Consider the following 23965-nt stretch of genomic DNA (forward strand, 5'->3'; position numbering starts at 1 on the left):
GGATCCATCGTTCCCCATGCTTCTCTTTTCAGCTCAAAACAACATCTGAAACCCGCTTTTACTTGTTCTCGAAACAGACGCATTGTCGCCTGGCCACTCGTGCTCTACCGAGCAGATCTCTTTGCCCTATTTTTTTTTTTGGTGATAATCTCACGGGCGCCTGCTGACTTGGAGTCTGTCTTCCTCTTTTCAACCTCTCGCTCTCTCTCACCTCTTTGCTCATTGCTTCTTTGTGTTCTGTACCGAATCTGAATCTATCTCATTACCTGCCTTCGCTACCTGTTCAGCGTTGATACTGTCCTTCATTGCACCAACCCAGTCCCATACTCCAGAATATAAGTATCGTAATCTCAGAACATCAGCTGCGAGCATGTTATATCACTCTCAATCCAAGATCAGGATACTGATCAGCCTGTTTCTGACCAGTGAGTAGCAGTCTCTGCGTTGTCCCCAGCATTGACGGAAGGACCATCCTCGCTGACCGTGGCACCGACTTGCAGCCTACATTTTCTCAGCGCAGGCCGCTGTTCCCTCTTCCACGTATGTCGGACGGGGCACCTCGCCGGACCCAAATGATAATATCACTGTTTCCATCAACGTGCCCAGCGACAACTCCAACTCTCTCTTCTTCCACTTTTCGGCGCCTGCAGACCAGACATGGGCGGCCTTCGGCCTGGGCTCTCAGATGGCGGGGGCGTTGATCTTTGTTACATATGCATCGGAGAACGGGAAGAATGTCACGGTCAGCCCTCGCCTAGGAAAGGGCCATGTCATGCCCCAACACACCTCGGACGTCCAGGTGGACGTTCTGAGTGGCAGTGGTATCATTGACGGATCTTTCGTTGTCAATGCGAAATGCTCCAATTGCCGAAACTGGAGTGGCGGCAACGTCAACATTGACAGCACAAAACAGTCCATGATCTGGGCTGTTGGTCCAACAGGCACCCTGAACTCCAACGATGACAACGCGCAAATCAGACAGCATGAGGGCTACAACTTCTTCGATCTCGACTTCAAGGCTGCAACAGGTACTGGCGGCGTCCCGGTCGTGAGCGCTTCTTCGGACACTGTGGTTGGTGGCGGTGCCATTGGTGGTGGTCACTTCCGTGGCGCTACTGGTTTCCACGCCTTCCTCATGGTGGCCGCCTTCTTGATCGTCTTTCCTGGAGGATACCTGTTCCTTCGCGTGTTCGAGAAGGTGTGGCTTCACTGGGGTGTCCAGTCGCTGGCCTTGCTCATGACAATTCTTGGTATGGGCGTTGGAATTGCTCTTAGCAAACGAAACAACATTGTGAGCATTTTCCCAGTTCCCATATCTCTTGGAAGGACTAACATTTCTAGTCTCCTAATCTGACTGCTGGCCATCAAATCCTCGGCTTCGTCGTTGTCGGTCTTGGGCTTGTTACATGGGTTGTCGGGCTAGTTGGGCATCGCATTTACAAGAAGACGAAGCAGCCCGCCAAGGTCATGAAGGGGCATCGTGTGCTGGGTCCTGCGACAATCACCCTGGGTCTGGCCAACTGTATCGTTGGTTTCCGGTTTGCCGACAACACCCGCGGCACTATCATCTTTGCCATCGCGATGGTCATCATGTTCATTTTCGTCGGGACTGTCACCTTTTTCAAGCGACGCCAGCAACAGCGAAAAGCGCCCATGAATACGCCAGCAGCGGCCAACTTCCGCGAGGGCCAGCAATCCGAGCCGCCCAACTATACGGGAGAGGCGCCGTTACCCCTGTACGGCCAGGGCGGCATCCCCCTGCAGAGCTATGCGAACAACCAGGCTCCCCCGGTGTATCGCTAGGAAGGTGGGCTCGCAGATGGTCTGACTCGCGGTGGTGGCAACATGGGCTCCACGGGAGTTCTGGGTTCAACGTGGGCTCTAGGCCCAGCGTGCCCTCTGTGATGATGGTCGATGAAAGCGGTAACGAAAGAAAGCGTTGTTCACTTTAAGCTTGGGCGACTGTGCGAAAATCTGCAGGTACCCGGTGCGTTTATCGACTGACGGGACGGTTTTAGTCCTCGCAATAATATATATGTGGTGTCACAGGGATATTTTATGAGACTATAGTGTGTTTTTCTCCTGACGATTGCCAGAGATCTGGTAAAAGGCAGAGTTCCATGAAGCTTGAGGCCGCAGAAAAAGTTGTCCAATATGAAGTCTACTGGCCGGGAGTATCTCACCGAACTGAGCAAATGCAAAGATATTCTGAGAGTACTTGGTTGTTTTCTATCAACTTTGGCCAAGCCTATCGCTCGTTGCCACTTTTTTGTGTTCTGACCATCTCTACCTCGTACCGAGTACATCATTGCCCGTACTGCAACTCCATCAACAAAGGTTTGGGGCATTTTCCAGGTTCGTCCACGAGCAGGGAATATCTCTTTGGAGGCAGTTCGTGCATCCATTGTCCGAATGCTTTTGCACATTCACTGCGATTGTTGTTAAGCGCTTACATTACCATCATCACCACCACCACCACCAATGAAGCAACCGTCACAATTGAACCGCATGCCCCGCGGCGGCTGACCAGGTGCTTGACCGACCCAGATGTTTGGCAAAGTCGCACCGGCACTGATGAGCTGCATCTTCATCCAGTCGATTGACATTGCTGTTGCTCGCGGACGCGGTGTGGTAGATGCGCCCTTGTGCTTGATCGTGACCTGCTGATCGAGGAAACTGTGCGTGACTTCCATGATGCGAACGGCTCCAAATTCCATCATTTGGCTGTAGTCGTTCGGGATGCATCGTTGCTCGAGGGAGCGGATGATTGCGACGGCTTTGGCATAGTTCACCAACATTCCCGGCATCCTGTCTGCTGGTCCCTGGACAATGCCCCAGGTTGTCGCGCAGTGGGAGGTATGATACTGACAAGACACAGCAATTGTTCCTTTGTTTTTCTCTCTTCTTTCTTCTGGCGTTTGGTGTTCGGCGTTAAAGTAATGGCTGCCCCGACCAATACTTACCGATACTGACCTTATTTAGTTCACATTTGGCTTATACTAGTGGTGTTCGACACTCACACCTACCGTGCTTGTGATACTCGACACTTACACTCGCTGTTCTGGCAGTGTTCACTGCTTGCAATCGCCAAATCATTTTGGCCTCATGAGGGTCTGACCATTATTATCGTCATCGTCATCATAGGCAGAAAACCCATATCTTCTTCGTCTGGTCTGTCAGTGTAACCATATTTCGCAAAGTATATCGAGGAACCGTTTTGAACGAAGCGTTAGAACGACACATTTGTAAGTATATACCATCTCGAAACAACCAAAGAGCTATGACAGTTTTTGATCACAGCCAGCAGATACGTTGTATTTTTCTATTCTGAATAAAGTTTCCCTGGCATGTGAGCTGTCAGCGCCGTGTTATTCGTTGGCCAGACGCGCACGGACCTGCTGCAGGCAATCAAATCTACTCACCCTTGCCATGGCACGCATGGACAACCCCAAACTTCAAACTTGGAGATTGGAGCACAGATTGCCGGAGTTGTTTCGGCTGGAGGTGGACAGGTTCTTGTGCAGAACCTTGGCCTATGTATAGAAGAATTAATTTCCTGTAGACGGAGAGAATCTAGGCCAAACTCAAATACTACATTCCTCGCCTATTAAACGTCGATGAAGCCGCCTTCACAACCTCAATCTACAGTACCCACAGAGATTCTCGATGTACCAGTATTTCTATCCTACCTGGACCACCCGTTTACTCAGCACGAATGTCTACATTCAGTAATAGGACCAGACCCTTGTCAGTCCACTAACATAAAACTAAGTGAGAACTTGTTTTGACGAGTTAACATTCTCGGGGATGTTCGTCGTGGATATATGTCTCCTCTGGAGTTTGGGACGAATAGACGGTTCAAACACCCTCCCAACTCCAGACAAAAGTCGGCGTAGTCAGTTGTTTCCGACATTTTTGGGTCACCGTCTGTGGGATTCGAGAGTGACAGCGTTGTCGACCACGTGGATATCGCTATACCTGGCTTTTTGAAGTGGTAAGGATTGACCAGCCCACGGATGAGGGCACAGAGACGGATAGGGATCAGAGCACCATGTCCGCGGCCCAAGCATGTCCTCTGTCTTGTGGAGGAACGAGCATACTCCTCAACGAGCATCAAATGTGGGATTGACCAGATATTGACCGCCACACTTTTCGGCAGTTGCTGATCATCCTCCACGGCCTGAGGGTCTCTTTGAGAAGCAACAAGGCTTTGATGGGCGTACCAAGGAGCTAGCCCGGTCACTCCCCGTGAGCTTGATGTTGACCACACATCCACAAACATCTAGGAGACGGTGATTTGTTGACCGGGCCGCCTCCGCAATAGCTCCCCACGTTACTCCATACTCTGCATCCACCAACTTAATCCTTTCTCCAAAAGATGGCAGGGTCTGCGGTAGTATTCCCAGAGGAAGTCATGGGTGCCATGTTGTATATCTATGGCAACTCTCGCTCCAGCAAGGGGCTTGTGCTGCTCCTTGCATGGTGCTTCGGGTATCCTGACCAACGACCAAACCAACGCTGAATATTTCTGGCTGTCGGTGACCTCTACCTTTGCACCACAGTCATAACACAGCCCCTGGTGGACTTTCGACAAGATGGTTGGCGGTGCCCCTGTTTCTGCCAACCCCCTCAAGCTCGACGTGCTAAGTCACAGGAAATGTCTTGCCATATGTGCGGTCGCTACTATGGCCACGTTCCAATATGGCCTTGACTACGCACTCGTGGGCGGGTTCCTCTCAATGCCCGGCTTTCTTGAAGTCTTCGGGTATTACTCAGAGGAACTGGGCAGGTGGAATATTGACCCTACTGTCCAGCAACTGATATCGTCGTTGATGACGATCGGGACTTTTGTTTCTTCGCTGCTGGTCGGGCCGTTCAGCATGAAATTTGGGAGAAGGCATGGCCTATGGGCAGCTACAATCCTCAACTTCGTGGCCACCAGCATCCAACTGGGGACGAGGAGCAAGGCGGCGCTTTATGTCGCCCGTCTGATTTTGGGTGCGGGTTCTGTTCTTTCCCACTGTATCTTACTAACTGCCCCCAGGTGTCTCCGTCGGCTGGTTTCTCACCTTTGCCCAGCTCTACGTTCATGAAGCCGCCCCCGCGCATTTGCGAGGCATTGCTTTCGCGGTGTATCAAGTTATGCTTTCCATTGGGTCCATTGTTGGGGCCGCTGTCGACTTCGGGACGCATACGAAGGACGGCCGAGATGCATATCAAATCCCCTTGGCAATTTTCTTTGTGGCTCCCACTCTACAAGCCATCCTCCTCTTCTTCTTCGCGCCTGAGTCGCCAAGGTGGCTGATGGTCCAGCGCAAGGAGGAGGCTGCCGAGGCTTCGTTGCGGAAACTTCGAAACTCGAATATCGACGAACTAGAGTTCCAAGCCGAGTTGAACGAGATCCGACAGTCAACCAGGGAGCAATTAGAGCAGAACAAGAAGGCTCTGTTCCTGGAGATGTGGCGGGGCACGAATTTGCGTCGGACTCTCCTCTCTATCGCCGTCGTATGTTTTCATTCGGCCAACGGGTAAGTGCACTTCCTCTTGTCCCCGGGCACGGCTGACGCGAAAACAGATCCAGCTGGGGTATTTCTCTACATCCCGGATGTTTTTCAATCTAGAGAGCTAATATGAACGCACAGTTAACACCTTCACCACATATTATTTACAGATGGCGGGTGTTAAGAACCCTTTCGCCTACTCCGTCTTGGTCACTTGCACCGGCTTGATCGGTGTGCTTGTCAGTTTCTTCTTCGTACGACTGATCGATCGACGCGTGGTGCTCTTGATTGGCCTTACGGCTTGTGCCATCTGTCAGCTAATCCCGGCGATTGTCTGGAGCGCAAGTCCTGGAAGTGCGTCGACAGGAAAAGTGGTTGTCGCGTTCATCGCCCTCTTCACATTCTTCTATGTTGCCTACGGTTTGTCCCGCAAATCTTCAAGCTGGTTGAGAGCAGAACTAACAGCGTAATAGCTCCTTATGCATGGCTCTTGGGTGGCGAGTACGTCAACAATCAACTGCGTGCGTTCACGTTCGGTCTGGCCACCGCGATGAACTTTCTTGGCAACTGGGCGGGGACCTTTTCCGCTCCTTACTTCATAAACCCCGCCAAGTTTGGCTGGAGTGCCAAGTACGGATACATATGGTTCGGAAGCAACATGATCTGCGTTGTTTTCACCTATTTCTTCCTACCCGAGACGCGAGACCGTACGCTGGAGGAGATCCACGAGATGTTCGAGGCGAGGCTGCCGGCAAGGAAGTTCAAGGGCTATGTCTGTACTGGAGTGGAGAGCTACGCGGCAGAGGCAATGGGCAAGGACTTGGGAGAGATGAAGAACGTCAGTCATACATCTCATGTGGAGGAGTTGCGAGAGGCGTGAACCCCTTCTACTGTATCGCCCAACGTAGGCGAGCCAGGTGGTATGGACCTGAATGAAAAGTTGGTCCAAACAGACAACGAATGGAACGTTCCCCGGATCTCTACTTTTATCTTGACATTCTTCTTGCCCCAGTCTGAGGGAGGAGTACACCGTGTGCTCTGGTGCCTCTATACAAGATTGGATTGACGTTGGCTTGGTGTATAAAACCCCCGATTCCCCACTTTGAAACCCACTGCGGAGCGCAATAAGCTTCCACCAATCACAACCCTTGCTCTTCAAATTCGACCGCAATTCTCAAATTCCGTTCATTGCCCTGCGTCAGTGTTGATCTGAAAGCCATCTTGTAGCCAAACCTTTGCGCCATTGACCCCAGGCAAGACGACCGTCTCGCCCGGTTCCAATATCCCACGGCACCCATTAGTTCCTACCGCCAACACAATGCCTCTCGACACAATCTCAACCTACTCGCACACCTTGCTCAGACAGGATGGCCGACGATGGAATGAGCTGCGGCGCATCACCGCCTCCATTTCAACTCAGCCTTCGAGTGATGGGTCCAGTATGCTCACTATGGGCAACACAGTTGTCCTGTGTACCGTAACCGGACCAAGAGAAGGGTGCGATTCGACCACTGCGCGATGAATATTCTCAAATTTGGAACTAACATTTTCGTGCTCGCAGACGCGGCCAGCGTGACAACAACAACGCCATAGTCGAAACCGACTTGAACGTTGCTCCCTTTGCATCGATCGAGCGACGCCGGCGAACCCGCACCGATAAACAAATCCAAGAACTCCAATCCACAATATCCTCATCATTTCAGTCCCACCTGTTCACGCACTTGTATCCGCGCTCTCTAATCACCATCTCCTTGCACGTCTTGAGCCTCGATGGAGGGCTTCTAGTCGCCTGCCTGAACGCTGCAAGCCTAGCCTTGGTCGACGCCGGTGTGCCCATGCCGAGCATCCTCGCCGCCGTGAGCTCCGGGATCATTGTCCCTACAGATGACTCAAAGGCAAAAGTGGAGCCAGTGCTGGATTTGAACAATGCAGAAGAGCAGGAGCTGGCATATCTTACCCTCGCCACAGTGTCTGGGGGCGAGAAGCAGGAGGATAAAGTGTCGGTGCTGATGATGGACTCACGGGTCGAGATTGCTGCCAGCACCGGGAAAGTGGAGGCCATGTTGGCCACCGGCGTGGATGGCTGTAAAGAGGTGAGAAGGAAGATGGAGGATGTGGTCAAGAAACACGGCGCCAAAGTCATGATGAGTCGGCGGTGACCTTGTCGTGATAAGACGGCGCATGCGAGGATTGATAAGATACTCGTCTTACCTTACGGCAGACGTCAACCAGCTTGTCTCGACTTGCTCAAAGGCCAATTCAATCTACACACCTTGATTGGAGGCTAACGAGATATTTGGTCCCACGCGGGAGGAACACGATCGCGTGAGTGCGATAGATCATGAGAACATTGGATAAACTCAGCGAGACCAACTTCGATGAAGTGTTGTGTTATACCCATGAAACACCAGCGCTTGGAGGGTCCTGCGGAAGGCAAACACGAAAACAACCTTTCAGATCGTCCATCGAAGCCTGTCTTGCAACCTTGGACCGACATGATCTTCTCCTATTCCACTTCTCCTTCGACCTTTTGAATGATGTCCACCAAAGCGTCATTGCCTTCGTCGAGCTACTGCTTCGGCTCTTCCGACAATCGTCCCTCTTCTGTCGCGCGACTCTGTGCCACAACGTCAGTCGATCATGGAGACAGCAAACTTGGGGGATCTAGGTAACGTGCCCATGGGGTGTTCTGGGTGGTAATCCTTGATGTTGGAGTATTGGCATGTTCATCCTCATCCGCACTATCCTGGCACATGTTCTTGAGGTAGGCGATCACACCCTTGAGAGTCTTTGCCGGTTGGCCATCTTCGATCTGGCCTCCTGACAATCTGTCGAGAAAACGTCCCAGGAACGGCCTTTAAACTGGCGTCTCACATACTGTTTTCCTCGTCACAACGGATCTATGTGTAATGATTCCGTTGTGCGTTTGTGTCTTGAAAACGACGCCGAACGAGGAAACCGAGGCGTACGTGGAGCACCGACTGCGGTCAAGGCCCGTGTCTCGTGACGGTCGAGCAGCCACAGGGGTATGCGATAAAGTGGTCAATGATATGTGTTTGTGGTTGGGGAGAGCAGTCATGAAGTCAAGCTAACCACGCCACCTTTGGACAGAATACCACCAGCTTGAAGTAGGGTGAGCATCAGCATCTTCTATTGCTTGGACGGGGTTGATATTGCGACAAGATGAGTGCTTGCTCTGCTCGGCGGTTACGGTCTCATCACTATGCGCATGGGCTGGCCGCGATCAGATTCTTACTTGGCTAAGTTATTCGAAATGATACTAGCACATGCGTACGATTCGACATGCCCAAGCCATCAGACCTAGCACAATGGAACGTTTTACGGCCCTTAGTGCATATAGACGAGAAACCACCAAAATTTCTAGGCCAGAAGAAAAGGCTGTGTTTGTGCTATGTCACTTTCATTAGCTCTACCGATCGTGGCATCAAGAAGGTCATCCTAGATTTTCACTTGGACCTCTACGTATTCCGATATCTAGAGAGATCGCAACCTAGTCGAGAACACATATACAACCACTTCGAGCATTGACAAGCACTTGTTCCCGGCGAGCCTTAGTCTCGGAGTTGCTTTGTATGTGTTTTCAAAGACTTGCCGTCCATGAGAGTGAGGACCATATAAGATGTTTCCACTGGTAGTTTACGTGGAGTTACACTGTATGGGATTGGTTGAGGATCCGTACTCGTTCGTAGCTGGACAACAGGATGGTATGTTTTTGAGAGGAAATAAGGGTGAAATCCGGAGGCAATTTTGTAAAGGGTCAGGAATGGTACGATTATCTCGCACTCGGCATCGCTCGAGCATCAGATTGTTCAGGGTCAGTGGATCTGGAGTTTCGGCGCAGGGAATGCAGGCTGGTGCGGCGGCGCGACAACGCGCGTTGCAGTGGCACAGATGCGAACATCTCATGCAGGTACAGAACCTGTCAAGGCGTCATGGCCAATTGTTTCTTTGGAGAGGCAGCTGGTGCCAGCAGAAATCTCAGATGCCGAATCGGCCCACAGGGAGAAACCTGCATTTGATTGATCTTCAGCACTTTTTTCACCCTCTAATCAGGGCAATCGGCAAAGAAGCTGCACCAGCTGTGGCGGTGAAAACTGTTGGAAGCGGCCCAATCATCCGAGTTGGTTGGATAAAGAATGTGGACCTGAACAACCCCAAAGGACCAAAGAAAGGCCCCCATCCTGGACTAGGGGGCTGGAGATACGAGTAGTATCCAGCCGGAACCCTGCCTAGGCACCTCCCCCCGGGAACAAACCTGCTGGAAATTTTATGGGCGAAGACACCAGAGATCCCATGGATCGCTTCACGACTTCAATCGCCTAGGACCGAGTTGTATCTCTCTATGCTTCACCCCTGCGACTATTTCCCTCCATCCTCCCTCCCTATCCCGAATATCTTTTTGTTCAGCCCTTCAATCGCTACCGAGTGACCTGCTGTTGCCCTCGCTTACACAAGGTACACATCGAAACACCCCAAATCGCAGTTTGTACCTGATTCTCCAACTACATTGGTATGTCGTCGCCTCCTTCATATTACCCTCGTTGACCGCCACTTGAGAAGCGACCTGTCTTTGATCTTTGTCTTCGTTTCGTGCAACTTACAAAGTGACGTGCAGGATTTGTGCTGTTCCCTCGAGCATGGAAAGATAGACGTCGACAGCCCTCGTCCCACCATCCTTGTCACCGCCCCCCCGACGACGCCCTACTTTCTTCCTCAAAATGCGAGGCTCCCACCTTCTCCCCAAGCAATTGCGCTCCCTGGGCAAAACCGACAGCTGGCTAAACCGCACTGTCACTTCCAACCTCCTTGCTATCTCCAACCTCGCTTGCCAACACCCGATTCACACCGTTGTCGCAATCGCATTGTTCGCCAGTACCTCTTACGTCGGTCTGCTGCAAGAAAGTTTGTTTGACAGCGGCATTAAATCGTTACAACATAATGGAAGAGTAGATGTGGAGGCTTTGTTACAAGGAAGCAGAACATTGGAACTATCAGAGAGAACAGCATGGAAGTGGCAATTCCCAGACGATTCCAGCGTCCCTTTGGCGCCTCTGGTATGTCAATTCAGATTCGGAGTGACGTTGAGATACTTGCAGCGCTGACATTATGCACGCAGGGCTTCAACCATTACGCTTTGACAACCTTTGTATTCCCAGACTCTTCCTCGTCTCAGCTGGCTCCTGATGCCAATGCTGTTCCGGTACCGGCAAATGTCACGGCGACTGGTATCCCGACCACTTCCCATTTGCTCTCGCCTATATCGCATGATACTTCCCTGGCCTTTTATACCTCATTTTCAGAGCTTCCTGATTTCTTGCGCGCTGTCCAGGAGCTCCCGACACAACATGAGCGGTCCGATGATGAAGGCCGCCCGTCTTGGACCATGAAAGGTGTTCGCCTAAATGGAAACAGCTCACGTGGTGCCTACCGAACATGGCTGAGTGAAGGCTGGACCTCTTTTGTCGACCTGCTAAAACATGCCGAAACCTTGGACATTATCATCATGTCGCTCGGGTACTTGTCCATGCACCTCACGTTTATCTCCCTTTTCCTGTCCATGAAACGTCTCGGTTCGAATGCCTGGTTGGCTATCTCAGTCTTGTTTTCGAGTCTGTTCGCGTTCCTCTTCGGGTTGGTGACTACAACCAAGCTCGGGGTCCCGATCAATATGGTTTTGTTGTCAGAAGGCCTCCCTTTTTTGGTGGTCACAATCGGGTTCGAAAAGTCCATCATTCTCACAAAGGCTGTTTTGTCTGCGTCTTATGACAAGAATCGGCGAGGCCCTGAGACCGGAGCGGCGAACGGCAGCGCCAGTGGCCCAGTGGCTACGACAATTGGCCCGAATTCCATCCAAGATGCTATCCAGATCGCAGTCAGGGATACTGGGTTTGAGATTGTCCGGGACTACGCCATTGAGATTGCAATTCTCATTCTGGGTGCTGCTTCGGGCATCCAAGGTGGGCTCAGGCAATTCTGCTTCTTGGCTGCTTGGATCTTGGTGTTTGACTGCCTTCTACTTTTTACCTTCTATACGACAATCCTGTGCATCAAGCTGGAGATCAATCGTATCAAACGACACGTTGCCCTGCGCAAAGCGCTCGAGGAAGACGGAATAAACCAACGGGTCGCTGAAGACGTTGCGACAAGCAATGATTGGCCTAGCGGCCAGACAAGTCAAGCAGGTGCCTTCAACATCTTCGGGCAGAAGATCAAGGCCAGCAGTGTGCCCAAGTTCAAGATTTGGATGGTGACTGGCTTCGTCATCATCAACGTGATCAACCTGTGCACAATACCTTTCCGGACTGCGCGAAGCATCAAAGCGCCTGGGCCTGCTATTCCCAGTGTTTTGACCCCAGCACCTATCGACCCTTTTAAAGTGGCCGAAAACGGCTTGGACGCGATCTATGTCGCTGCAAAGAGTCAGAAACTCGATACCTATGTTACCGTTCTACCACCAATCAAATACGAGCTCGGTTACCCTTCAACTGCTCGCTCCGACTCGCCAGATGATCTTGGATTCTTTGAGTCCGATTATACGGATCAGTTCCTCAACGTGGTCGGCGGGAGAGTGATAGAGAGTTTGCTCAGCAGCCTCGAGGATCCCGTGCTTAGCAAATGGGTTTTGATCGCGCTCACGCTCAGTTTGATCCTGAACGGTTATTTGTTCAATGCTGCCCGTTGGAGCCTCAAAGAATCACAATCCGCAACGAGTTCGCCCGCCGCATCTAAGCCCCCACAATTGGAGTTGCCCTCGACACCGAAACCCCGAAAAGTCAGCCTTGACGTCTCGCAGAACTCAGACAGGTCACGAGCAGAATGCGAGCAGATGCTGAAGGACAAAAAGGCCGCGTTCCTCACAGACGAGGAATTAATTGATTTGTCACTCCGAGGAAAGATTCCAGGCTATGCCATCGAGAAGACGCTGGAAAACACCGAGGTCATGACCCGAGGGGAAGCATTCATTCGGGCTGTCAAGGTCCGTAGAGCAGTTGTATCGAGGACACCCACGACCAAGAATTTTGCCTCTGTACTGGAAGCTTCAAAGGCTCCGTACCGAGACTACAACTACGAGCTCGTCCATGGGGCATGTTGTGAGAATGTCATTGGTTACTTGCCTGTTCCTCTGGGGGTTGCCGGCCCGTTGATCATTGATGGTGAGAGCTACTTCTTGCCCATGGCCACTACCGAAGGCGTGCTTATAGCAAGCACTAGTCGAGGGTGTAAAGCCATCAATGCTGGTGGTGGAGCCGTCACCGTTGGTACTGGCGATGGGATGACCCGAGGTCCATGTGTTGGCTTTCCCACTTTGGCTAGAGCGGGTGAAGCGAAAGTGTGGCTTGACTCGGAAGAAGGGCAGCGAAGGATGCGCGAGGCTTTCAATTCTACAAGCCGATTTGCTCGGTTACAGTCGATGAAGACGGCTTTGGCCGGGACCTATCTCTACATCAGATTCAAGACGACCACTGGTGATGCAATGGGCATGAACATGATCTCTAAAGGAGTTGAGAAGGCCCTTTCGGTCATGGCCACAGAGTGCGGGTTTGATGACATGGCGACGATAACCGTGTCTGGGAATTTCTGCACCGACAAGAAGCCCGCGGCGATAAACTGGATTGACGGAAGAGGTAAAGCCGTGGTTGCAGAAGCCATCATCCCAGGAGATGTGGTACGCAGTGTTCTCAAGAGCGATGTGGATGCGCTTGTAGAGCTCAACGTGGCCAAAAACCTCATCGGCAGTGCGATGGCGGGCAGTATCGGCGGCTTCAATGCCCACGCCTCCAACATTGTCACGGCCATGTTCTTGGCCACAGGTCAAGATCCGGCTCAAAATGTTGAGAGTTCTAACTGTATTACCATCATGAAGAAGTAAGTGGACAACCTTGGGAACTAAGAAGGACAGTTACTTACCTCTCGCGCAGCAACAATGGCAACCTCCAAATCAGTGTGTCGATGCCCTCGATTGAAGTGGGCACCATTGGCGGAGGGACCATTCTCGAGGCACAATCTACCATGCTTGAAATGCTTGGAGTGCGAGGTGCTCATCCGACAAACCCAGGGGACAACGCTCGAAAATTAGCCAGAATCATTGCAGCTGGAGTTCTCGCGGGAGAGCTCAGTCTCTGCAGCGCCCTCGCGGCCGGCCATCTGGTCAGGGCACACATGGCACACAACCGCAGCACGGCACCCACGCGGGCAACCACGCCAGTGTCGGCAGCTGTAGAGCCTTTTCTGCGAGCTCAAAACGGACCAAGTATACCTTCCTCTCTGAAAATGACGAATGGAAGATGAGACCCGTCGGGTCAGAAATGGTGTCAAAATGAACAATACTGTATATATTGGCGATGGCGATTTACCCAAGGGGCGTTGTGAGGTGTTGGGCGCTGGTCTGCCGTTGACTAGTGACCAGATATTCATAATGATCAACGACAATGGCAGCGGCATGATGGCCAGGAACTTACCGCTATGGAGAACACAGAAGAACCAGCCTGTAGGGACGGATCTTGTACAACAACATATCGAATACACACAATAGAACAGGCAAGAGCAATCGGCACTCGAACGTCAAAAGCGCAAAGCACGAAACCCCATGTGTTGAACATCCAGACGAAGTCTTGTATTAAGCTTTTAGATCACGGCTTGGTGGCGCCGTGCAGGCGGCAAGACGGCGCTCCTAGGCGGGTTGTCTGTGGTCCAAATCGCAGTTGTGGTTCCTGACGAAAATCCAGAAGATGGAGGGTGGGAAGGGCGATTGACCAATTAGGAAACATTGGAGACTAGAGTTTCTAGATGGTGGAGATTCTTCTAGTGCACCAGGATAGTGGAGATGCGTTGTATTGGATTCAGAGGTACTCGGTACGGAGTAAGGGGTTGGGAAAATGGGCTGGCAAGCGACGACCCTGGTGCAGGTACGAGTATGTTCTGCATGAAAGATACGAGTAGATCAACTCATCAATTGGGGTGCGATGCCAGTTAGTATGGTGTGTGGACGGCCAAGTCAAGGAATGTATCGAGGTACAATTGGGAAGGTAGACAATAAAAGGGGCAATGGTGATACCACTTGGTTTTCACCAGTAGATATGGGATTTGAGAGACAATGGCAGGTGCAGGGTCAATACGGGCGCCTCTGCAATAAAATAAATTATATGGAGTAATAGCTAGGCACGAGTAAACGCAGGCATTGTTCCAGTCACAGCCTCTCATTCCCTGCCCCCTGGTCATGGCTTGCACTTTCCACCAGACCCTAGTAACACACCTGCATGTTTCCACCACCCACTCAACGCCTGCGCACAATTACTACATTACTCTACTTTGTACTCTCCCTCTTTTTGTCATTCCCGCCTTGACTAGGTAACTCGGTATACTCTTCTTATCATCTCGCTCGTTCAATAATCGCACCCACACTCGTTTATCTACCTACTCTCACATGGCCGTCTGCTGGGCAGTCTGCAGGAATCCCCGAGTGCATCAATCTCAGTCGCGCCTGCGTCTTGGTCATCTGCCCTCGTCCACTCCTTGACCCGCTAGAGCACAACCGCACCTGACTTCACTTCTGTCCTCCGACGTTTGCTGCCTCACATACCTTGCCCCCGTCCAACTGGCGCGGATTGGTCGAAAAGAACAAAGACGCATAGAAATCTCCTCCCTCTGATCGTCTTTGACATTCCGACAAACTCAAGTACATGAACTCGCAGTATGCAAGCCACAATGCCGCCCCTCTCTCGAGGGCCCGAACTCTCACCTGTATCCACGACGAGCGAGTGGTCCGGTGTAAACACTTATAACCAACTCCCCCGGAACGACGGCCCCTTCGCGAATGTGCCTATGAAGCCTCCGGGTGACGAATACCTACCCTCTAAACCTCAGCCGTCGATGCGTCCTCCTCCGAATGCGGGCATGAATTTCGCTCCTCCATCGTTGGATGCCATGGGACAACGCCGTCCGTCTGAATCAGGCTCCCGAGGTTCCTCACGCGCCGGATCTATAGCCAATTCCCGTTCCAGTGATGGCACCATCTCGGACGAACAAAGCAGAAAATACCGGAGGATGGAAGCAGAGCTGTTTCAGCACTATACAATTCTGAAAAGTTTTCTCAAGGGCGCTTCTCAGGCTCCTCCGCGCCCTAACAAGGCTCGAGATAAGCTCCTACGACTGTCGCCCGTCCAGTTCCACGAACTGAGCACAGATGTCTTTGACGAGTTACAAAGAAGACAAGCTTCCGTCCCCCTTCCTGGCCGCCCACCGCGACAACAAAACATTCCGCCCTTCCTCCAACCACGACCTGATTTCCACGAGAAGAGAAATCAGGCCAGGCAAAAGCTCTCGTCGCTGCAACCCCCCAGGTTCCGCGACCTGTCGACTGACGTCTTTTGCGAGTTGGAACGCAGATTCCCACAATTTGCGAGACCGGACGGCGGAAGGAGAGACAGTGGCCGTTCGCAATCCAGAGGTCCAGCAGCCTCCTCCAGAGATGGGTTGCCTGCCCCAGGTAATGGCTTTGGCGTACCACCCAGAACCCAGTCGTTCGGTTCAAATGGCGCACCAAACTATCCTCAGAGGCAAGAATCGGTGTCCAGTCTTCCTCAGTTCGATAATCCTCCCCCGCCCGGCGACTATGGGCGGCCAATGGCGAAGCAATTTCAGAGTAACACCATCACACCCAATAAAAGTATGATGGTCGAGGATGAGGACGATTCTCAGGCCACGGAGTCGAAATACGATCGATCTAGCGATGCTTTCGGGCTTGAAAGCTCTCTTACGAGTCCAAGGAGCGATAGGGATACATCAGCGACGTCGCAGAGTGCTGCCAGCATGAACTTTCCCAAACCCAGCGTCCCCAGTTTGACCGAATTACAAGAGAAGGTTTCCGATCTGGAATCAAACCTTGAATCAAGGGACGAGGAACTCCGTCAGCTGAAGAGGGAGAACGAAGAATGGACTGTTACAAAGCAGGATTTGGAGAGAAGGCTTGAAGAGGCAGAAAACTTGAACAAGTCGCTCAAGGAGGAGATCGAGAAGCTTAGGGCAGAAACACCACACTACAGCGGTGACAATGTGCTTTGGAAGACCAAATTCCTTAAATTGGATCACGATCATGGGATCCTGCGGGAGCAGCTGGCGCAACAACAGCAGTTGACAGAGGAAGTCAGCAGACAGGGCCAGGCATACCTTGAAGAAATGAGAGCCATGGCGGACTCTGGCGGAGGCAATTTGGAACGAGAAGAGAAGCTGCAGATCGATGTCCAGAAGCTCGAAGAGGAAGTCAAGAGTTGGAAAGCCCGGTACGTGAAGGCCAAAGCACAGCTTCGAAGCGTCCGTACTAGCTCGCTAGGGCTCAGCATTGCCCGACCCGATGCAAGTCAGCATGCAATGGCTCTTCAGGATCGGGACGGACTGGTCAAGGACGTCCACGTCACCAAGTTCCAGATCGCAATTGATGAGCTGCTTCAAATTGCCAGATCTGATAGACCAACAGCTGTGCTCGACCATATGAAAACGGTGGTGTTAGCAGTGCGTGGGATCACGTCAGACATCGACGCCGGATTATCAACAGAAAAGGATGAGGAAATGGCCAAGCGACGACTCAAGCTCAAGACCAAGGTCTCGGCTACAGCGAACAATTTGATCACAGCTTCAAAGAATTTTGCCTCCGCGAGTGGTCTCTCCCCTCTGAGTCTTCTCGACGCCGCGGCTTCGCATTTGACGGCAGCTGTTGTTGATCTCCTTCACACCGTCAAGATTCGGCCAACCCCAGCAGGGGAGCTGGAAGACGACGATGAACCGACGTTGGAACCGCTGCAAAGCAACGGTTACTTCAACGTTGCCGAGACCTTAAGAAGGCGGAGCGAGGTTGAAAGCATCTATAGCGCTCTCAGTACGCCATCGGCGACGAGGAATGTGTCCAATCGAGCCGGGTCAGGTCTCCTTCCACGCAGTATATCGACTTTAATGAATGGCACCGGACTGGGGATCAAAGCGGAGTATGCGACCACTCAAGAGGAGGCTGATCTGGAGGATCTCAAGGTAAGTCGAAGGATAGCCAGTAGCAATTTACAATGCTGACCCAGAATGCTCAGATGTACCTCGAAGATCAGACTGATGGATTGGTTCAATCTATCACCTCATTGGTCGATACCATCCGGAAGGACGATGCCATGACCACGATCCAAAATCATATGACCACAATCTCTACCACGATTGAAAACATTGTGAACTCGGTGGACAGGACTGGGAACGAGCCTTCTTCATACCAGGCAACTTTGAGAGAGAAATCAGGCCCGATTGTTGACATTCTGCGAGAATGCCGAGAGCAGATGTTACAAGCAGGCAACGAATCTCCCGAAGACAAGGAAGTCCTTCAGCAACTACCTCCTCTTTCCTTCAAGATCGCACGTGAGACCAAGGAACTGGTATCTAGAGTAATGGCCATTGAAGCTGGGCCTGTGAAGAGCGGCGATGATGATTTTAGCTAAGCACTCATGTGTGTAATGGCGACGAGGAAAAAGCAGCCTGCACATGTCAGCCTGCGGGTGACACATGTTGATGTATCACCAGACACCCAGCCAGATAGACAGTAATGCCATTGAATGCATTGTCTGAACCACAATGTCCCAGGACAGTCTACTTTACAAGACCCCTTTTTGTCTTTTATTTGGTCAGCAGTGTTGATTGGCTGGAGACGAGCATATAATTTGCCAGCCAGTGGGTACCCAGCAAGGCCACCTAAGCACCCAGTAGGGAGTAGTCAAGGGGTATTTCAGCTGTTGTCTTCTCATCAGCAAGCTCTCAGCTCGATCTCCAACTGGACTTGCGCGCTCGTCTTCTCGGGATCTTATTGTACAATACTTTGTGTATCAATATTTCGGCACCGCCCGGCAGGATAGCATTTTTCGCTGACGTTCGCTTCCCCCAGTCAGGCAGATTGGAAATTGACCACGCCCGACACTCCGAGCTCTTGTGGAAGCTGGTCACTGGTATAGGACAGCTGGCAGATAACTTCGTCTCTTGTCTGAGCATTGTTTCTGTCTCTGTTATTCCACAAGACATCTCTTTGTAACCAAAGAAGATACAGGAACTCAGCTGGCAGCTGGTGAGTGTCTCATACGCGTCAAAACTCTGATGGAGATGAAGGCGTCTGTTTGGACATGTGAAGTGGGCGCGGGTGGGCTGACTGATTCTTTCTGCGCAGTTTTTTTTTCTTGCATTCGCCACGATCGCGATCACGTGCAGCTCCCACCATCACCACCCAACCACCATCGTCATCCACCATTGTGCATTGCGTTGACACGAGCGACCGCCACTGCCACTGCCACTGCCACTCCCACCGCATAACCGAGAAGGCAGGCCCCCTTTTCAACCTAGAAACGCCCTCCCACTTTCCGGCTACGCTCTTAACGCGGCCACCACTGGCAGTCACTGGTACCAACCGCAGCACGCACCACGCAGACGCAGATCACCCCTCATTGAAAAAACAGCCATGTCGCTCCCCCGCCATGCTGTCAGTTCCTTCAAATTTCACCACACTTTATTAACCCCGCCATCCTCGTCTTCCCTTCGTCTTCAACGGTATCTCTCTCATTCCATTCCATCCTCACCAGCCTCTTTTGCAAGACTCTTTTCCTCTTCTTCTGCAGCCATGGTTAAGACTGCTTGGTTTGAGGTCGAATGGTCCGACGCGGACCTCGACAAAGCTAGAGCTGATGCCAAACGCGCTGGAAAAACTCCCCCTCCTCGTAAGTGACATTGTCCTTTGATCCCTTCTTGCTTCTCTATGCCAGCCATCTCCTTGGTTGTCATCATCACCTTGGACATCTATTTCGTTACGTGCTTGCTGAACTGGCTCGTCGGCTAACCACCTGCTCTCACCATACAGCTCACCGCGGGAGGATCAACTTCAACCTCTACGACGATGTAGTCCCCAAGACTGCCGAGAACTTCCGTGCCCTCTGCACCGGCGAGAAGGGCTTTGGCTACAAAGGCAGCTCCTTCCACCGAATCATCCCTCAGTTCATGTTGCAAGGAGGTGATTTCACTCGAGGCAATGTCAGTGGCTCCCTATTGGAAAAAAGACGGACTACCGGCAGACATGTTAACTGACACACGTTACTAGGGCACTGGCGGCAAGTCCATCTACGGTGAGAAGTTTGCCGATGAGAACTTCAAGAGGATCCACAACAAGCCTGGAATCTTGTCCATGGCCAACGCTGGTCCTAACACGTAAGGAAGCTTGTTGCCCATTGATCTTTCTTTTCCTTCCCCTGCTGAAACACGATACTGACATGGCTGGTTTCTCACAGCAACGGCTCCCAATTCTTCATCACCACCGTTGTCACCTCGTGGCTGGATGGCAAGCACGTCGTCTTTGGTGAGGTCGCCGATGATTCGAGCATGGAAATTGTTCGGAAACTCGAGGGAACCGGTTCTGGGTCTGGCCAAGTCAAGCATGAGGTGAAGCCTACCATCGTTGACTGCGGTGCTCCCTAGATGCTACAACGGTGGTCTTAAAAAGAGCAAACTTTAGTCCCGAGTTGACTTTGCAGGAGGCAAAAAGTGTCAAGAGTCCAATTCAAACAAGCATGAGCAGATCATGTCCACAAGAAGCTTCATTGCCACGGGCAGATACAGTGCGAACATACGTAGTAGGCAAATGAAAAGTTGATCATCTCCATCTCTGTCAGTCGTGTCCTTTTGAGTGCCTGAGGCCTCTCCGAGGGTTCAGAATGTGTTTATACCTTCCGATTTGCTGCTTCATAATTGCTCTTAGCGACCATGAACACTGTCGGTGCTTGCCCGTATCAAGAAGAGAACTCTGTCAACCCAGATTACCTGAGACTTCTGCTCGATCGGGGCTTTTTTGATGACGCGAGAGAGAGAGTCTCTCAAAGTGGTCGAAAGCCGGGCATGTGGAGTGGACGAGTCGTCGAGTCGACCGAGAGCGAGCCCATTACCCATTGTCCCATCATTGACCTCCAAAATCGGGTTCGGACGAAGAAGATCCGTACGACCCCTCTTCCTTCCCTTCCTCCCTCTTCCATCTCCCAACAAAAGACATGCCAGTCCCAGTCAACCCCCCAACCCAACCCAACCCAACTAACCCAGCCATCGTGATAGAGACACTCGTTATGCCAATGCCAATGCCACTGCCAACGCCAATTCTTGCTTCGCCGATATGCTCGGTAAGCGACCATATCAGACCTGCATCCTCGGGCACGTGTGCTGTAGGGGGAGTATCTTCCTCTCAAGGGCAATCAATATTAGTCCCAGTTGTACGCAAATACATATACAAATACATACATGTATGTATATTGCGTGTGTGGAAAGACTCGGCAGCACAAGGTGAGGCCTCGCCTGTAGAGATGGGGAATTAATTGTATTGTTTGGTTAATACTATTTCGAGGGGGAAGGTGGTGAGCTGTCGTCGAACATACGTACGTAGATTCTAAGGGATAGGAGACGTGTGCCGAGCTGACCTGTGTTGTAGTGATTGCGAAAGGTCAATCGAATCCCAGCTGCCATGTTGTATTTGATTCGACTCGAGAGGACCATGAAGAATGAATAGATAGGTAGAACAAACAAAACATGATAGAACCCAAGTGGACATGAATTCCATGTATCATGCCCAGTGGTATGTCTTCTCCGTCTCCCTCGATACATGTAGGAGTTCTCGTTAGATCTTGATATAACCAACTACCCCAGCTCAATTAGGGGATAAAGATTGTACCTGCAGTACAAGGAGCATGGATGGAGAGATGGCCAACACCCCTTTTTAGTACATTATACGTACACGAGCTATGAACCGTAGAAACCCGCGGTCGAGCTCAGCCTCTTGTCAAAAGCACTTACGCCACCTCTACGTGCTAGCCCGGCACCTCCGCCAGCAACCACGCCGTACCGCACTCGCAGCCTCGACAGCGTGGCTCGGGTGGTCGATGTCTTCCTCGCCTCGCTGACAACGGACTTGATGTCCTCGGTCTGGCTGTTGAGGATGATCTCGCTCGTGGTGCCCAGATGCACGTTGGGAAGGTTCGCCTCGGAGTGCATGGCGCCACTCAGCGCGGCCACGAGCACGACGCTCAGCAGGACCAGCGCCGGTGGGACCAGTAAGAGCCAGCTCCGTCTCGCGTCGATGCGTAACATGGGAAGTCGGGATTCCAGGATGCCGCTCTCGTTGGGGAAATGGCGCATGATGGTTATGGCCAGGGCGCCGGAGCCGACCTCGATAAAATTGCGCAGAATCTCCTGCGGCCATGTGTACGACGTGGGAGCCGTGGAAACGCTGGTCCAGGCAACAGGCAAGGTGGCCGAGAGGTTTCCGAGCTGGGTGCCTGCCAGGACGCCTGGGTTCGCAAAGGTCGGGTAGAACATGGGCTGTGTCCCGTAGATACTCACGCCATACACTTCGACGGCAGCGGCGAGCCAGACGGGGATGCAGCCACTGCATGGCTGGCCGAGGGATTCTAGCTTGGAGAGAGTCATGCTTGGGGGCGGGCACTTGGACGGGTCTTTCATGGTGCAGACGACGCTGTCCTTGAGCTCCACGTCAATATCGCATGCCAGTGAAGAAACGCCCTCAGTGTAACCCAGTTCCAGCATGACTTCGCTTGGCCCGTTCTTGTGGCCACCCTCAATCGTGCCGTTGATGGCAGCGAACACCATCGTCGTGACTGCCCTTGCGTCGCTAAGATTCTTCCACCGATCCACCCACAGTGAAAGCAGTGGCTGTTGACGAATCCAAAGATCAGTGGCCGACATGTTAACCTGGACAGTGAACATGTCCGCGTACTCCGAGGTGATATTGATGGGCGTAGCTGAGCATGAGATAGTGGTGTGTTTCTCGATGGCGTGTGCCGAAAACGCTCCCACAGCTGAGAGATTGGCACGGTCAATGATGAAGTTGCGCTGTTCCGGCATGGGTTCGCTGCTCAGGCCGTTGGCCCACGACGTGTAGATCGAAACCGCATCTCCAGCGGCGCCGGGGAGCATGCCAGGAGGGTTCATCTGGAAGCCGTCGAAGGGAAGACCCATGCCACCGCCATCCGAGTGATTGCTGAAGTAAGTCGTGGTAACATTCGTGGCCGAGTATACGTACCCGACAAAGATGGAGCTGGTCAATTGGAGGATCGCAATGACTGTAGCGATGAGAAGAACAGCCACTGGACCGAGACCTCGAGCTTGCCACAGGGCCCTTGGCGACGCTGCCAGCGATCCTCGAGTCAAGGCTAGATAGTGGTCCATGTCGCCCAGTGAGAACGTTCTCATCGTCAGAGCCGGCCAGAGCGTCGTCTCAGCGACCCGGAATGTCGCGTACGCCATCATGGCTACCGATGCGCTATAGACGGCGGTGATGATGCCCTGGACCTGGCCTAGGTGGGCCACGACGTCGGCAAGGAACTCGGACACTGAACAATCGAGTGCCCAGTCTGGGCAGACAAACTTCTGCGTACCCAACCATTGGGTGAAGACGACGCATCCCACAGCAAAGGCTGTTCCTATGCCGAAGACAATTGTAATCGAAGGGTTGTGCCATATGAAGCTTCGTATGCCTTGCTCAGGCTCCTCGGGTGGTGGTACCTGTTGGCAAAACACTTTAGATAGTGGCTCGTCATAGTCAGACAGCATCGATGGTAGGCATCTACTCACCCCGGAAGTCTCTCCATATCGCAGTAGTTCATATGTACTGTCCTCCGGTTGTTTTGACGCCATGATTCTCAAATCCAGCGCGTGGGAGCGTCTCGGTCCGATGGAGGGCACAAGGCTCTGTGGCAAGCACCCTGCACTGTGGATGGATTTACCACATTATTTAAACATATCCGTCAATAGAGGACGAGGCCCGTGGCGAAGAAATCGGGGGATTTTCAGAGTATGTAGCTGAAATGTTAGGTACACAAGTTCCCTTGGACGTTTCCCTCAAGCGAGAGGTATGCGCCAGGACTACACCGCGACCCATGCCTAGCCATGCCTAGCCAGGGTGTCGTCGCAATCTGCTGGACGTGGTGGCCTTGGGCGAGCCAAGCGCGGCCAAACACGGCTCGGAATGTCTCAAAGATGGCCCCTGTGCCTGAAAAGGCTGAAGCGAGGGCAGGCCCGCAACCTTGACCCTACTGGTATCTGGGAGCTTCTCTTGGTAGGCAGTTGGGCTGGCGTTTCCGTTTCACTCGAGCGTTAAACAGATTGGGGGCCGGAAATAGACGAAACATGGGTACTCAGCCACATGGCCCAGCACGAATACCGAGTAATTCAGGACCCGTGCAAGTGGGACGAATGACCTATCAAATAGAAGACAGATTCCCTCTGCGACGGCAGCTAGGCGTGGGTTGCATGCCGCGAGCCTCCCGAGCGGCTGCAACTCTGGATGGGACGGACGCTGAATCCTTGAGAACTGGAGTGAGCGCTTGATTGAGGCTCTCGAAAGCTTTCGGGCTTGCTAGATGAGATAACAACTCCGA

At 52.3% G+C, this 23965-nt stretch overlaps 8 protein-coding genes across 8 annotated transcripts; 6 read left to right on the forward strand and 2 right to left on the reverse strand.

The window, feature by feature from the left end:
• Nucleotides 1–370: 370 nt before the first annotated feature.
• Nucleotides 371–1803, forward strand: AYO20_05357 (hypothetical protein; the record flags this gene model as incomplete). Its single annotated transcript, XM_022643651.1, has 3 exons — nucleotides 371–425; nucleotides 516–1291; nucleotides 1342–1803. The coding sequence occupies 3 exons, from the start codon at nucleotides 371–373 to the stop codon at nucleotides 1801–1803; spliced, it is 1293 nt and encodes a 430-aa protein (XP_022500318.1).
• Nucleotides 1804–2441: 638 nt separating this feature from the next.
• On the reverse strand, nucleotides 2442–2807 carry AYO20_05358 (hypothetical protein; the record flags this gene model as incomplete). The annotated part of the gene is made up of 1 exon (XM_022643652.1): nucleotides 2442–2807. One exon carries the CDS (start codon nucleotides 2805–2807, stop codon nucleotides 2442–2444), a length of 366 nt encoding a protein of 121 aa, XP_022500319.1.
• A 1788-nt stretch (nucleotides 2808–4595) lies between these two features.
• AYO20_05359 (hypothetical protein) lies at nucleotides 4596–6381 on the forward strand (the record flags this gene model as incomplete). The annotated part of the gene is made up of 5 exons (XM_022643653.1): nucleotides 4596–4998; nucleotides 5045–5528; nucleotides 5576–5586; nucleotides 5643–5921; nucleotides 5975–6381. 5 exons carry the CDS (start codon nucleotides 4596–4598, stop codon nucleotides 6379–6381), a joined length of 1584 nt encoding a protein of 527 aa, XP_022500320.1.
• A 438-nt stretch (nucleotides 6382–6819) lies between these two features.
• AYO20_05360 (hypothetical protein) lies at nucleotides 6820–7660 on the forward strand (the record flags this gene model as incomplete). The annotated part of the gene is made up of 2 exons (XM_022643654.1): nucleotides 6820–6998; nucleotides 7063–7660. 2 exons carry the CDS (start codon nucleotides 6820–6822, stop codon nucleotides 7658–7660), a joined length of 777 nt encoding a protein of 258 aa, XP_022500321.1.
• A 2580-nt stretch (nucleotides 7661–10240) lies between these two features.
• On the forward strand, nucleotides 10241–13811 carry AYO20_05361 (hypothetical protein; the record flags this gene model as incomplete). Its single annotated transcript, XM_022643655.1, has 3 exons — nucleotides 10241–10576; nucleotides 10639–13388; nucleotides 13442–13811. 3 exons carry the CDS (start codon nucleotides 10241–10243, stop codon nucleotides 13809–13811), a joined length of 3456 nt encoding a protein of 1151 aa, XP_022500322.1.
• A 1416-nt stretch (nucleotides 13812–15227) lies between these two features.
• On the forward strand, nucleotides 15228–17992 carry AYO20_05362 (hypothetical protein; the record flags this gene model as incomplete). The annotated part of the gene is made up of 2 exons (XM_022643656.1): nucleotides 15228–17543; nucleotides 17597–17992. The coding sequence occupies 2 exons, from the start codon at nucleotides 15228–15230 to the stop codon at nucleotides 17990–17992; spliced, it is 2712 nt and encodes a 903-aa protein (XP_022500323.1).
• A 1163-nt stretch (nucleotides 17993–19155) lies between these two features.
• AYO20_05363 (peptidyl-prolyl cis-trans isomerase) lies at nucleotides 19156–20003 on the forward strand (the record flags this gene model as incomplete). Its single annotated transcript, XM_022643657.1, has 4 exons — nucleotides 19156–19252; nucleotides 19393–19562; nucleotides 19630–19736; nucleotides 19817–20003. 4 exons carry the CDS (start codon nucleotides 19156–19158, stop codon nucleotides 20001–20003), a joined length of 561 nt encoding a protein of 186 aa, XP_022500324.1.
• Nucleotides 20004–21308: 1305 nt separating this feature from the next.
• On the reverse strand, nucleotides 21309–23222 carry AYO20_05364 (hypothetical protein; the record flags this gene model as incomplete). Its single annotated transcript, XM_022643658.1, has 2 exons — nucleotides 21309–23090; nucleotides 23160–23222. 2 exons carry the CDS (start codon nucleotides 23220–23222, stop codon nucleotides 21309–21311), a joined length of 1845 nt encoding a protein of 614 aa, XP_022500325.1.
• Nucleotides 23223–23965: the final 743 nt, after the last annotated feature.

Source organism: Fonsecaea nubica (genome assembly GCF_001646965.1).
Source record: "Fonsecaea nubica strain CBS 269.64 chromosome Unknown Scaff31, whole genome shotgun sequence".
NCBI classification, from domain to species: domain Eukaryota; kingdom Fungi; phylum Ascomycota; class Eurotiomycetes; order Chaetothyriales; family Herpotrichiellaceae; genus Fonsecaea; species Fonsecaea nubica.